Source organism: Carassius auratus, chromosome 12 (genome assembly GCF_003368295.1).
Source record: "Carassius auratus strain Wakin chromosome 12, ASM336829v1, whole genome shotgun sequence".
Taxonomy (NCBI): Eukaryota; Metazoa; Chordata; class Actinopteri; order Cypriniformes; family Cyprinidae; genus Carassius; species Carassius auratus.
This window is the reverse complement of record NC_039254.1, coordinates 8,480,155-8,494,199: the sequence shown is the minus strand read 5'-3', so window position 1 is coordinate 8,494,199 and position 14,045 is coordinate 8,480,155. Positions and strand designations below refer to the sequence as shown.

At 37.2% G+C, this 14,045-nt stretch overlaps 1 protein-coding gene across 1 annotated transcript; it reads right to left on the bottom strand.

Moving 5' to 3' along the window:
* Nucleotides 1-10,209: 10,209 nt before the first annotated feature.
* Nucleotides 10,210-13,824, bottom strand: LOC113111704 (probable E3 ubiquitin-protein ligase HECTD2). The gene is made up of 3 exons (XM_026276719.1): nt 13,218-13,824; nt 12,013-12,101; nt 10,210-10,417 (listed from the first exon to the last, which is right to left on the bottom strand). The coding sequence occupies exons 1-3, from the start codon at nt 13,279-13,281 to the stop codon at nt 10,319-10,321; spliced, it is 252 nt and encodes an 83-aa protein (XP_026132504.1). The 5' UTR covers nt 13,282-13,824; the 3' UTR covers nt 10,210-10,318.
* Nucleotides 13,825-14,045: the final 221 nt, after the last annotated feature.

The following is a 14,045-nucleotide window of genomic DNA, read 5'->3' as shown; positions in this document are numbered from 1 at the left end:
CCGTATAATCTGAAGACCCAGTTGCATAAGTGTTCGGCCGTCTGAAGAGCGGTAGGTAGTTTGGGTAAAGGGATGAATCTGCAAGCCTTGGAGAACCGGTCTATGATGGTGAGTATGGTGGTGTAACCCTGTGAACTGGGAAGATCCGTAACAAAGTCAATGGCAATGTGTGACCAGGGTCGTTGAGGAATGGGTAATGGTTGTAGGAGACTGGCGGGAGATTGTTTGGATGCCTTATTGATATTACAATTATTGCATTGCTGGATGTACTTTGTTGTGTCCTTGTGAAGGGTTTCCCACCAGAAGCGGTTCTCCAACTGGTTGATGGTGGCAGTGATACCTGGGTGACATTTCCGTTTGTAGATCATAATTCAGTCCTTTACGGAAGAGTACCTTTAATGTGTCGCTCACCCAGTTAGTTTGTGCTGCCAGAGTTCGAAATCGTAGAGCGTAATCTTCCACTGACATCCTGCCTTGTGACAACTCCAGTAAGCGATCTCCAGCTCCCTTTCCCTCCTTGGGGTGATCGAATACGGCCAGGAATTGCTGCAGGAAATCCTGAAATGATGTAAATGTGGATCCATCAGACCCCCACACGGCTGTAATCCATTCGAGTGCTTTCTCAGTCAATAGAGAACAAACAAAGGCGATTTTTCCAGTATCCGTAGTGTACAGTGAGGGTTGTTGTTCCACGAACAGAGAGCATTGCAATAGAAATCCCTTACACTTGCTGGCATCACCGTTGTATTTATCCGGGAAAGCAAGACGGGGATTGGCCTGAGTTGGCATCCCTGCCGCGTGGGCAATGGCGGATACCTCCGGCGTCGGTGGGACCGTGGGAGCGGTATGGAGATTCTGAACGGCTTTGACGAGCTCCTCCGTGATCGTGGTTAGACGATTCAGCTGGAACTGATTGGCCGCTATCTGACTGGCTTGGGCCGCCATGGTGGTATGAAGACCTTCAAAAGTTGCTGGATCTCGTTGTGGCGAAGTCTTCTGTAATGATCCAGAACACGACATGGGATCCATAATGCAGGCTTTATTGTAAAGGCTCGTAGTCATACAGGCAATGGTCGGAACCAGCAATATCAACAGCGTGGGCAGAACAGAGAATCAAAATCCAATAACAAGCAGGGAGTCGGTAGGCAGGCAGCAAAGGTACGTTAGAGACAACAGGCAAGATCGGTAACAGGAAATCAAACACGGGTAGTAACACTCAGAAATGACAGACACAGCAAATCAAGACTTTGTGTTTGAACTGTGGTGGAAGTCCAGCTTAAATACCCAGTCTGATGACGATCACCTGTGCAGGTGATCAGAGTCCAAGGACGGGGCTTGTGGGAAATGAGGTGTCGTCAGTGTAAGTGAATGAATGGATATGTGTGTGTCAGTATTCAGGTGAGGGTGCCCTCCGCTGGCCAGCAGAGGGAATCACGGGGTTCGTCTCCGTGACAGATAGACTGTTTGCCAGGCTATTTTATCTTTTTGTATTACTTTTAACAGGAGCATGGGACATTACCAGTCCCATGTTGAAGAAAAAATACAAAAAATAATTTTAAATTGCAGTAAAATAGAGCTTCTTGAACATATTTACACTATATTGTACATAAATCCACATATTCTCATACCATACAAAATGTTTGGTCCTTCACTCAAACAGTCAGCAATGATAAACAAAATGATAGACAAACAGCTTAACTGGGTTCCTCATAGAACCCTGGTTTACAACAATTAATATTACTCTGTACACACAATCCATAATACTATCATATTCACTAATCATATTGCTGAAACATCTATAGCTTACATTATCACTGTTGTGCGTTATCCTCCCGCTTACCTGATGTGGCTGTCAGGATTGTGCACAACTCAGAATTTTAGAATTGTCTCTCTTTTAATTCCTTCATGTGAGTGTGAATTTAATTAAAGAGCCAGTAAGATGAAAATTCTAAGCTTCATATCACTGTTTATAAGTCCTGTACATTAGGTGTAAATCCATCCAAGGTTAAAAAACATTGTCATTTTGTCAAAATATCATTTTAAAATTACCTCAATTCTCAGAGATCCCCAAACGGTTCGCGCGAAGCTGTTCAAAAGATTCAGTTTCCTTAAACCCCACCTTTCGGTAGCATACTATGTTCTGATTGGTCAACTAACATAAGCAGTTTGGATTGGTTGTTCCGCACACACCTCCACGGTAAACTATGCGTTAGCATATGTTTGGGGTGAATTATGTCTTATTCCTCTCACCATGAAGCAAACAGTAAAATAAAAAACTTGAACAGTCTCGCTGCTTTTTCTTCTGTGTGGGTGTATTCAAGCCGTGCGCTTCAGTTTGAATCTGAATAGCGCGTTCAGCGCGGGGGCGTGGTCACATTAGATATAACAAAGGGAGACATGAAAAACAGACATCGCGTTGTTTTCATATGGATTACTTTATCACAGAATATCTGTTTTCGGCAGCACTTGTTTAGTTTTAAAGTAGACATGTCAAGCTTTCTATAGATATCTCTCTCATGTCTCTTCGTTGAGTATTCACTGAGTTACACTTCATTTTAATGACTTGTTTGTACATGACGATCAGCGCAGACAGGCTGCAGACAGCACACATACTGATAAGACGCTCGGGAGAAAACAGACACATAACTTCATAATCATACTTCGCTTTGTGATTCGGAGATGCTCGTTGTTCTAAATAAAGTTGGTAATGAACCATCTTTTATGGCCAAACGCTTTGAAAATCCCGCTGTACTCAACGAGATTAGAAAAGCAGTCATCAGTGAAATGTTGTGAACACAACAAAAGGGATTTGTTGTACTGCTCTGGTATTGTGGTGAAAATGAATTTTAGCCATTGGTTCTTCTGATTTTCATTCTTTGGCAGTGAAAATAAAACAAACTTGCCTTTACAATTAAAAACACACCGTCTCCTCGACATGATGCTATCACACCAACCAGAGTGTCTGTGTGGGGGGTGGGGCAGGTCAGAGTTCCGTTTCTCCCAACACTGTAGGCGGAGATTATTATGCAAAGTGTTCCTAGTGATGTACATAGAGATGGGCAAAAGATTTGAAATCTATAACGACTCGTTTCAGCGATTCAGAGTCGACTCCTTACTTTAGAAGCCAATAACTTTATAAATCGTGTACTTTTTGGTTTAATTATTTGCACATTGTTTACACAGATGGACAGCTACATCATACACTGTAATACAGGTAATTTTTGATTTCCCATCTGTGTGGCTCTTAAAGCACAATCACAGGAAGGTGAATTTGAATTGTCATGACAAGAAGTGGAATTTACTGCAGAAATTTAAGACAGGCAATGCATTATGGGAAATAAAATGCTCTTTCATCAATGACAACAAGGTAACTAACTTTTTTATATATATATATATATATATATATATATATATTATTACAATATAAAATGTTATGTAGACTAAATACATCCAAGGCACTCACGTGGTAAGATAAAAAGCCTTTAATGAACTGGGCTTAAATCATTACAACTGGTTAAAAGTAGTGAATATTTATGTACAGTAGAAACTATGATACATTTCTTTCAGGATTCTTGATGAAAAGAAAGTTAAGCATTTGTTTAAAATATTTTGTAATATGTCTTTACTGCATTACTATGAACTTATTTAATATCAGTTTTGATCAACACTTTTTTGCAGAATAAAAGTTATCATTTATTTCCTAAATATTTTAACAGTACACTGTAAAAAATGACTGTGATTTTAACGGTTAAAATTTTTGAAAATGCTACAGTACAAACCTGTTATTGGTTAATGGTAATGTCCTTTAAAATTTACAAGGAAAACCCGTAAACTGATGTTCCCAGAATTCTCTGCATCGCATTTCAAATTTTGTTTGAATTTGATGTTTTTTCTTTGAAATAACTATTCTTCTTATTTTTTTATTATCTGTTATGTTTTTTAGGGTTGTATGATGCATATAATTTTGTTAAATGAATGTTTATTGCATATTTCAGTTTAATGAGTCTCACCATGATGGTGTTTAGTGCACCTTCTATGTATCTTATTATTTAAAAGCTGCTTGTGATGGGCTTTGTTTCATCATATGGCTTTCTCATCACCACCTGCTTTTGGTGGTTACCAGTGTATTACAAAGGAACAAAACAGATTTCAGTACTTCACTTAGTTGGTATATTAATATTATATCAGTCAAATGACGGTATTAAACTGTAAATTTAAGGTAAAACAGTTAAACCTAAAATAATGTTACAGTTTTTTTTTTTTTTTTTAAGTATAAAACTGTTAAATCTAAAACGTTGTTACCGTATTTTTTACAGTATAGTTCTAGCAACCACAGCTGCCATTTTTTACCATATATTTTACGGATTATTTTTTACAGTGTAGTGCATATGTAATTTAGTTGAATATTTAATTGATTTTAATTCCACAACCCTGTTGGTTGTAAGAAAGAAAAAAAACTATCACAACCCATATTCTTTCAATGAACAAAGAATAAATGATCTACAACTGTAATTTACTCCAATCCAAAGCCCTCTGCATTTGAAATGGCTATAGTTAACTTTTGCCGTAGTTTTTTCTTGCTCTTGTATGGAGGTAGACAGATCTGGTTGAAGCGTGTATGTGACACTTGGAGCCTGCAAAGAAAATGAATAAATAAACTGTAGAGAATAAAACTTGCATGCAGTCATTTCACAGCAACCTGCCAATGTGCCGACTACCAGTCAGTGGAGACATCAATCTTGGAGATCTTGAAGTTGAGGTTGGCCATTCCGCCCACAGGAACACGGTCACTTCCTGTGGTAAAAAGGAGCAGTTTCTTCTGCAACTCAAAAGGAAATGCCAGCACCACGTCCCAAAATGCACTGCAACACCAGAGTGAAAAATATCATTTCCACTGATAGATATGCATGCAGGAGCATGACTGTGAAAAAATTCTAAACAGGAAATGTAATTTGTAGTGGGGTCAGTCTTGCTGTAGCCAGTTTAGGACTTCCACAAACTAGGATCTCCACCTCCTCTGGCCTTAGAAGCTACATAAATGACAGATTTAATGAGTCCTTATACTACTAGCATTGTTGTGATTATGCTGATGCATATGTGCAGATTTTTTTTTTTTTTTTTACAGCATTTATTAGTCTTTGTTAATGTCAGTTTATATATATGCTAATTTATATTAATCAGTCATTATAAATCACTATTGTTAAAAAAATAGGATTACTTGAAAAATCAGCATTTATTTTAAATATTCATATTTTGTAACACTGCAAATGCTTTTATTGTCTCTTCTGATCAATTGAATGTCTTTGCCAAATTAAAGTATTAACCTCTTAAATAAGTTTGAATAGTAGTGCATTATGAACAAGCCTGAATTATTAACAGTAATAAAAGCCTGAAATATAGTGAATAGTATATTAATGTTAACCTAGGTTAATAAATGCTTTAAAGATTATTGTTCATTGTTAGTTTATGATACATAATGTATTAACTAATGTTAACAAATAGCAAATAAATAAATACATAAAAATTAGCAAGACATGACAAAATAACCAAAGATGTTAGTCTGTATGTTGATCAAACATCAAATGAAAAAAATTAAAGCAGAAGATTTCTTGTAAAATAGTTTGGAAAAAATAAAATAAATAAATAAAAACATTTAAAGATTTTATTTAGAAGACACAGTCAGAGCAGCTTATTAAACATAATGTTTTGCATTTGTGCTTATCACATATTTCACACCCCAAACCCCTCCACCCCCTGAAACTAAAAAAGGGAAAAAAGAAAAGAAAAAGATGACAAGGAAAAAGTAAACTAAAAGTAAAATAAAATTACTGTCTGCTGGTATGAAACCTTGTAGAATGTCTATCTTATCAAAATACAACTGTTGCCACACACTGCACATACACAGACCGTGCTGTGCAGTGTGTTGAGAAACAGTCAGACAGTGTGAAAGGCTGAAAGATAAAGATAGGTCTTTAAACCACAGGATAGGTAGCACTGGTCCAAACCCATCTGTCATGTCCTTCCCCTCCCCTAATCCTTCTCCACACCCCTCACCCTTCCCGCCTCACGTCACACCAAGACCAACGAGTCAGACATTACTGTAACAGAGCCTCTTACATAATCAGCTAAGGACACAGTCAACTGTTGCGTAATCGCTAAAGACAGGGAGGGGCTACTCCAACTGTGAAGCAATCATGTGAGGCATCATGCTGTTTAAATAATCAACCGAACACATGTATAGCTGATCCTTCAGCATGCAAGAGAGAGAGAGAGAGAGAGAGAGAAAACAGAGTAGAGCAACTGGTGATTGTGCAGTTCAAGTGAACCCAGAGAGAAAACAATGACTCACGGGCTGAACATTCCTTAAAATGGTCAAATGAAATAATTCTCCCTCTGCTTTTCTTTTTTCTGTGTGCATCTTTTGATTAAAAGAGCCGCCTGAAGAAGCACCATATTAGGAAGTTTAAATCGAGGCTAAATCATCGCTAAGATAAACGTTTAATTTACATTTTTCCCTGGTGCATAAAGAAAAAATATCCAAAAACTACAAAACAGCATCCTGAACACTTTCTCCCATCTATTTTAAGCTTGCTGCAAGTCACTATTGTTTTAAAAAAGAAAAGTTTGCAATAAAAAAAAGAAAATGTGGTTCCTTACACTATTCCAGCACACAGTTTAAAACACTTACTCAGCATGTATTAAAGTCGTGGCCTAATGGTTAGAGAGTTGGACTCCCAATCAAAAGGTTGTGAGTTCGAGTCTCGGGCCGGCAGGAATTGTAGGTGGGGGGAGTGCATGTACAGTTCTCTCTCCACCTTCAATACCACGACTTAGGTGTTCTTGAGCAAGGCATCGAACCCCCAACTGCTCCCCGGGCGCCGCAGCAATAAATGGCTGCCCACTGCTCCGGGTGTGTATTCACAGTGTGTGTGTGTGTGTTCACTGCTCTGTGTGTGTGCACTTCGGATGGGTTAAATGCAGAGCACAAATTCTGAGTATGGGTCACCATACTTGGCTGAATGTCACTTCACTTTTAAGACACAAGAATTTTAATTAGGAAACTCTTAGCTAGCAAACTGCATGAATGTCAACCAAGAACCAACATGCATAGCAAGCAACAACAAAAACACAACTTCAAGTTCTGCCGATAAAGAAAAAAAATACATCACATTAATACATTTTTCCCATTATTATGTACATTAATAGTGATACCAGAAAAAAATAAATGTGTCTAAAGAATACATAAAGGAACACTAATAATGTGACAACAGTTTTGTTCTCTTTAAATTATTCTAGGTGTTTATTCAGACAATATTGTAAACTGTAACAGATATTCAGTTATGAAAATGTTCAGTTCTTTGTGCACAAAAAGTGAACCCCTGGTGTCACATGGACTATTTTACTGATGTCCTTGCTATGTTTCTGGACCTGGGCACATTGCAGTTGTATTGCTGTCTAAGAAGGGTCTGAGACCTGAGAGAGTACTTTGTTAGTAATAATAAATTACTATTTTTAACAACATATTTTTTCATAGTCAGACAAAAATGACTAATGGAAAAACCTGTGTACAATGTTAAAAAGAAAAAGAAAAAAGAAAACTTGTAGATAAAACCAGTTAGTTCACTGAGTCAGCATTGGCTGTGTTTAAACATGGAGGAGACCACATTAAGTAACATACTCATGAGCTTTGCAAGGTCCTTGTTCAGATTTCAATAGACATGCTGAGCAAGGCAAGAGAATTGTAATTTTCTGGGGGTTTCTATGCATTCATTCTATATGACCTTGAGTCTAAGGTCTCTCCCAGCCAGTAGCTGAAGAGTATGGATACGGTATGGAGATTGAACAAACAAAGCAGGCCCAGTTACTTGGCACCCTTCCAACAGAGGGGGAAGGGACAGCCCGTACACAGATTTAGCCATCACACACACACACACACAAGGCCCACAGACCCTGCCCTGTTTCAGTTAATATCAATGTTTCTTGGCTTCTACTTACTTGCTTCCAGAGTATTCCCCTCAGAATTAGTTTTAATTAGTTTTTATTTTTTTGAAAACTACACAAACTCACCATCCGGGCATCTGAGGCACAAACGCTATGAAAACCATGATAGAAAGCAGCAAACTGCCTGTAGATGGATTTATTCAGCAGGAAATCAATGTAGAGCTGGACGTACTCTGTGCAGGGACAAACAGATTAATCCTTCAGTAGCAGGACTAACACAATGAGATAATTCATGTTGAAAAGAGAAAATCCAGTCATGAACACAAAAAGAGAGTGAAGACTCTCTCACCTTTTCTATTTAGGTTGGTTACAGGGATCTTGTCCCCTCCTGGTTTGAGATTATATGACTTGACCACTCTTAAGTTCTTCTTAAAAAACCTAGAGGAAAAAAATTACAGAAATGACCTCCACTTTGATTATCTGCAAACTTTATCACCTGGTTCAATCAGGCAAACACACTTATCTATTAGATACGATGGAACAGAAAACAAGTTGAGAGAGCAAACACCCTTGAGGTCAAGTTCAGAGTGGACTCACCTGAAATGTGGTACAGAAGTCCTCTTCAACGTTTCCTTCATAGCTGAGGACTTTCCCAAGTCCATGTGCAAGATCCTAAAATGCACACAGAAGAACTCACATTTGACAAATGTGTGATTTTCTGAATTTGTATATGCCCCATACTGTGCATTTTTACTTTAGCAAATAATACAGTAGAAGGAACACTATCTATAAAATCATAATGCAATTATAAAATGTTAGCAAAGGAGATGTCTGTTTGATGTAAATCACAGAAATCTAGTTTTTCATTTTAAAAAAGTAGCTTGAGAGATTCCACATTCACATTACATTTGGAAAAAAGTTTGAAACATGGAAGCAAACAATGCCAGCAGGCAGTTATGTAAGTTTGGAGGAAGCCAGAGACCGTTAAAATAGAACATCTGGCTAATTTAAATCTGGCTCTGCAGTAACAAGAGAGACAATCAATATTAAAGCGGAGCTTAACTATACAATTAACCTCTTGTATGTTACATTTCAACGTAGGCCTACATAGTCTGTATTATGACAGAGATTTACTGCAGAACAAATAGCTAATATTGGGCGCCCTCTGCTGGACACATCAAGAGAGGCACCGGCTGAATTTGAACAGGCATGTCATGTCACCAAATGAAAACAGTACACTGCTACACTGGAACCATTCAGCCATTGTTATCGCGTGTGTTCAAAATTAAATGTATTTAAAACTTTTTCTTGCTTTTTCTAATCTTGCTAAGTTTAATAATACACAATAAATAAATAAATACAAATAAAAAACTACTGGCATGATATTGGAGAGACCAGGACAATTTCTCACAGAAAATAGTTGCTACAAGACCTAGTTTAAAGTTAGCGAAACAAGTAAAACTACTGTACACTATCATTCAAAAGGTAAGAGTAGATTTTTAGGTAAGCCTTTAAAAAAAAAAAAAAAAAAAAAAAAAGTCTTATTCTCACCATGGATGAATTATTTATTTCTAAATTAACATTGTGAACAATTATTAAAATTTTAATAAACATTTTCAATTTTGATATATTCAAACATTTTATTAACTCATTCCAACATGCTGATTGGCTGATCAAGAAACATTTTTATTTTTATTATATTTATTATCATCAATGTTAAAAACATTTGCTACTTAATATTTTCTAGAAAGTTATACATTTTTTAGGGTCCATTGATTAAGAGATCAAAAGAACACCATTTATTTGAAATTTGTAACATTACAGATGTTTTTTGTTAAATTGAATCATAATAAATTACTCTAGCAGATTTTTTTTTGTTTGTTTGTTTTTTTTTTACTGACTTTAAACTTTTGAATGGTAATATCAGATATGTAACCATTCAGACAGTCATTTGATTCTTCTTTTTTCATAATAATTTCTAATTTAACATCAATAAGTAATAGTAATGGAATACTCTTACTTGATATTTGGCTGTTATTTTAAACAGAACACAAGAAATTAGCATTTGAAGGGTTAAGGAGATCAATAGAAAGACAAGTATGGTACTACAAAGACTGCTGTGAGATTCACAAGACAGGCATGCCTTTATCAGCAGAGCTGAAAGACGGGGCAGAATTTCTTTATATTGGAATAATAACACCAAACTACACCGTGAGAGCAGGAAGTTCACCCATCAGTGACTGATAAACGTGTGTTCGTCAAGATTTGGCAGGACTGAATTGATACAATGTGGTGTGTCACAGCTTGTGTACATACAGGCATAATCTGCTGGAGGTCGTCCAGGGTGAGGGTCGCCATGCCAACGGGGGTGTCGAGGTCACATGGCACAATGGGCGGGGTTAGCAGCTTCTTGTAGACACAAGGGGGGAGGCGGATGTCCAGTGTGATGCTGTTGTACACAGCCAAGCCCATTGAGCTGACAGATGGGGTTAAGTGTGCACAGCTGGAAGGATTCACAGACGTGAGTCGTGACACACACCTCCAGCCTTCTGTTATGAAATGGCTGCGTCAGAAACCAAAAGCAGCTTCCTCACTGCTTGATGGCCAATGATCTAACAGCAATCTAGCAGCAGTTTATATAAAGGCCTTTAAGCCTTTAACACTTATAATGTCATGTCTAAGGATCATCATGCAAGGGTTTCAGACACAACCAATGTGAAAACACAAAATCCTTATGCAAATCTCCTGTACTCTTATGCAATGCCTTCAAGGTAGAAAATGTAAATCATTACAAACTGTGAAATTTTTGCATGTGCATGTATGTTAGCTTTAAAGACTATATGCTAAAGTACCCATGTTCTCTTCAATAAGAATGCCCACCTACTAAAACCACCCACTTTTGTCTAGCAATAACAAGTAGCAAATAATGATTCATGGCTGTAACATTAACTAATGTCTACTGGCTTGTATGCCTCTGATGTAAGGCAAATTTCTCCAGTCATTTTGTAACCCTGCACCATTCTTACAATCTACTGCCAGCTCACATTCAGAGCTGCCTACATCCAATCAACAACCGATGGATAGAAACTAGCTCCCACCCTACCTTTTTTTATTTTTTACTCAGAAGTATGTCATAATACTGAAGAAAAGATTTGTCACTACAGCAAATGGAATTGTAATCTTATTAAGCAGCTAAATTTCATACAAGCTGAAGTTGAAGGGAATGGTTGAAACACTTTGGCCACTAGTGTTGCACAACTTACACAAGTTATTTAAGATTTCCCAACAGGTGTACAATACATTTAGAGGAAAATGTGAAGAGCCCTGCAGAGCTTTCAGCTGTAGCTGACAACTCAGCCCCATGTGCTCTTCATATGTGCAGCAAGGGCGATGGAAAAAAGTCCTCAGCTTAGAAGAGAGAGGGGAGAGAGCAGACAGGCGGGACAATTTCCATGAGGACTACAACGATGAGACAACACAAACCAAGCCCTGGCTGTTCCTAACAAGACAAAACAGAGGAATCTTTATTTCATAATTTTTCACTGTGACACTGTAAATTCTTTGCTGATGGAGAGGGAGCTCTGAGGCTGAGCTCTGGACTTGCAGCCACATGCATTGAGAAGCCTAAGCCAGTGGGGGCAATTAGAGGGGTAACAGCAGGACATGGTAGGCTTTGGCTGCCACCGTGTCTCTTCCCACATGTTCCCGAGAGCACCGTATGGAGCAGTTCTAGACTTTGACACGTACCTGCTCATGCACCACATCATTTTACAAAATCATTTCATAATCATAACTATATCTGTGCGTCTGTCATTAGCATCATATTGCATTATAACCTTGTGTTATTGACATTTACAAATCACATAGCATAAAAACAGCTCCATTTTCACATCATCACAGCACAGATTGGTGGCAGAAAATATATTTCCCACCAGAAAACAGAAGGACTAGAATGAACGTCAAATGTATGTGCAAAATGGAAGCTGACTCTGTATTTATGTGCTATTTTAAGTTTGTCACACCCACACGTGCCACCTATACTGTATAAACTGCAGGGAAATGAGAGGATACGATTCCAACCAGTCGGAACTCAGAGTAGTTGTCACATTTCCAGCTGCTGAACCAATGACACTGGGACTCCTTCACATACGTGAACATGCCTGCAATATGACACAAAAAGATGCAGAGAAGAACAATTACTATTCACTAAGAAAAAAGCAGCAACCACTGATTGTGTTATTTATTTACACCGTCTAAATAAATTATGCAAATAAGGACTGGCGACTCAAGTCTGACACTTGAAGTCTTGAAGATACTTTCTTACTAGAGTGCACTGCATTTAAATGCACTGCATTTTATTATTTTTACTTCATTTTTTTCCCCTTATCATTGCAGTGTTATTACCTGAATGTACTTTTGCTGTTTCTGAGTTACATAAGAATGGAGGCTTCTACAGAGAGCTTTAGTTTATACAACTGCACAATTGCTCTGCAGTTAGTTTTTATTTAATTATGTACTGTAAATTCATCTAACTATATCACTTTTACTTTTTCTTTATTTTGGTTTCTTTACTGTTTCTTTACTCCCATAAGGTCCACGATCTTTACATTACTTTCTAAGATGTGTTTTTTGTCAGACACTGTTAAGAATTATGCAATTTCTTTGATAGCTCTCATTAAATATCAATGTATTATGAGTATGAAAATTACATAATTTATTACTACAAATACAAACACACACACACACACACACACAATATCTGCATTGCTGATCATGGTTTTGAATATTAAGTTCAACTACTTTTTTTTATTCTTTTTTTTTTAATAAACCTCATTCAATTTTGTTACTGGGGAGACATCTTTATTAAGATGTTGAGAGTAAACATTTAAATGGTCTTAACAAATTTAGCTATTTTGCCTCTCAAGAAAAATATGCTTAGAAAATTTTTTTTTCAGTGGTTATCCCTTACGAAACAAAAATATATTGCAGTATATTGGAAAATATCATGTAATATATTAGGCATATATTCTTATATATATTTATTGAAAGCGGCAATCATTTGTATATTTTGCAATATATTATATAATATATGCATCAGCAATATATTATTAAATGTATTCAAAAATATAAAATATTAGAAAATAAAAAGGGAAAATAATATATTACAATATATCACAATATATTTTAAGAAATATATTGGTAAATATATTTTCCTTTCGTAAGGGATACCTTCTGTATATATGACAAAGTCTGACTGTTAGTCCTGACTGTCTTACCATAGTCTGTGTGAAAAATCTGTCGAATCAGGAGAAGAAACCACTCTTTTGTGAGTCCCCCCATGTCCAACCCTGCTTCCGCAACAAACGTCACTTTCAGTTTTTTCTTCAGGTCTGTTCGCTTTCCGAAAGCTATTAAAAAAGGAACATATTTATGGTGGTGCCATTTTTCTAAATTAAGTCTTAGAACTTAGAACTTTCCAAAACATAATGTACATGCTGTTTGGCTGAAAGTCCTCTTAGCCTAGGAAAGTCGTCTACAGCTCTCATACATAAGTATTTCCTCCTTTACAGCTAAATCGTTTTCAGAGGTTCAAGGGAGCTCTTGGTAACATCTACAGGAACAGACGTTATTCTACGTTTACAAATTTGGAGCGAGCAGTATTACCTCATCCAGTGAGTCACTGACCAGCTGCAGACGTCTAACTTTAATGTTGAGAAACAGCAGACTCATATCCACCCTCTGCCTGCGACAAACCTTGTCAACAAGGGTTTGCTGCATTGGACATAGAAAGGGATGCATTTGTCAGTCAACAAACAGGGCCCGGTTCCCCAAAACGTTCTTATTGCTAAGTAGTTCTTAACCTATTCCTTAACCTCTCTCTTAACCTTGTGGCACGATTCCCGACACATTTATACGCTAAGTATATCTTCTGTAAGTCACACTTTCGTAAGGTTGGTCTGGACCATTCGTAAGCTCTCTCTTAGCGTTATTTGAGCTCAAAACGCTACTGTACAGCAGTCTTTAGAAATCAGCGCAGCGCAGTACAAGTCAAACTATGGTATGTTGACAATGTTGTGGCTCAACAATGATTTTTTGTTATTTTT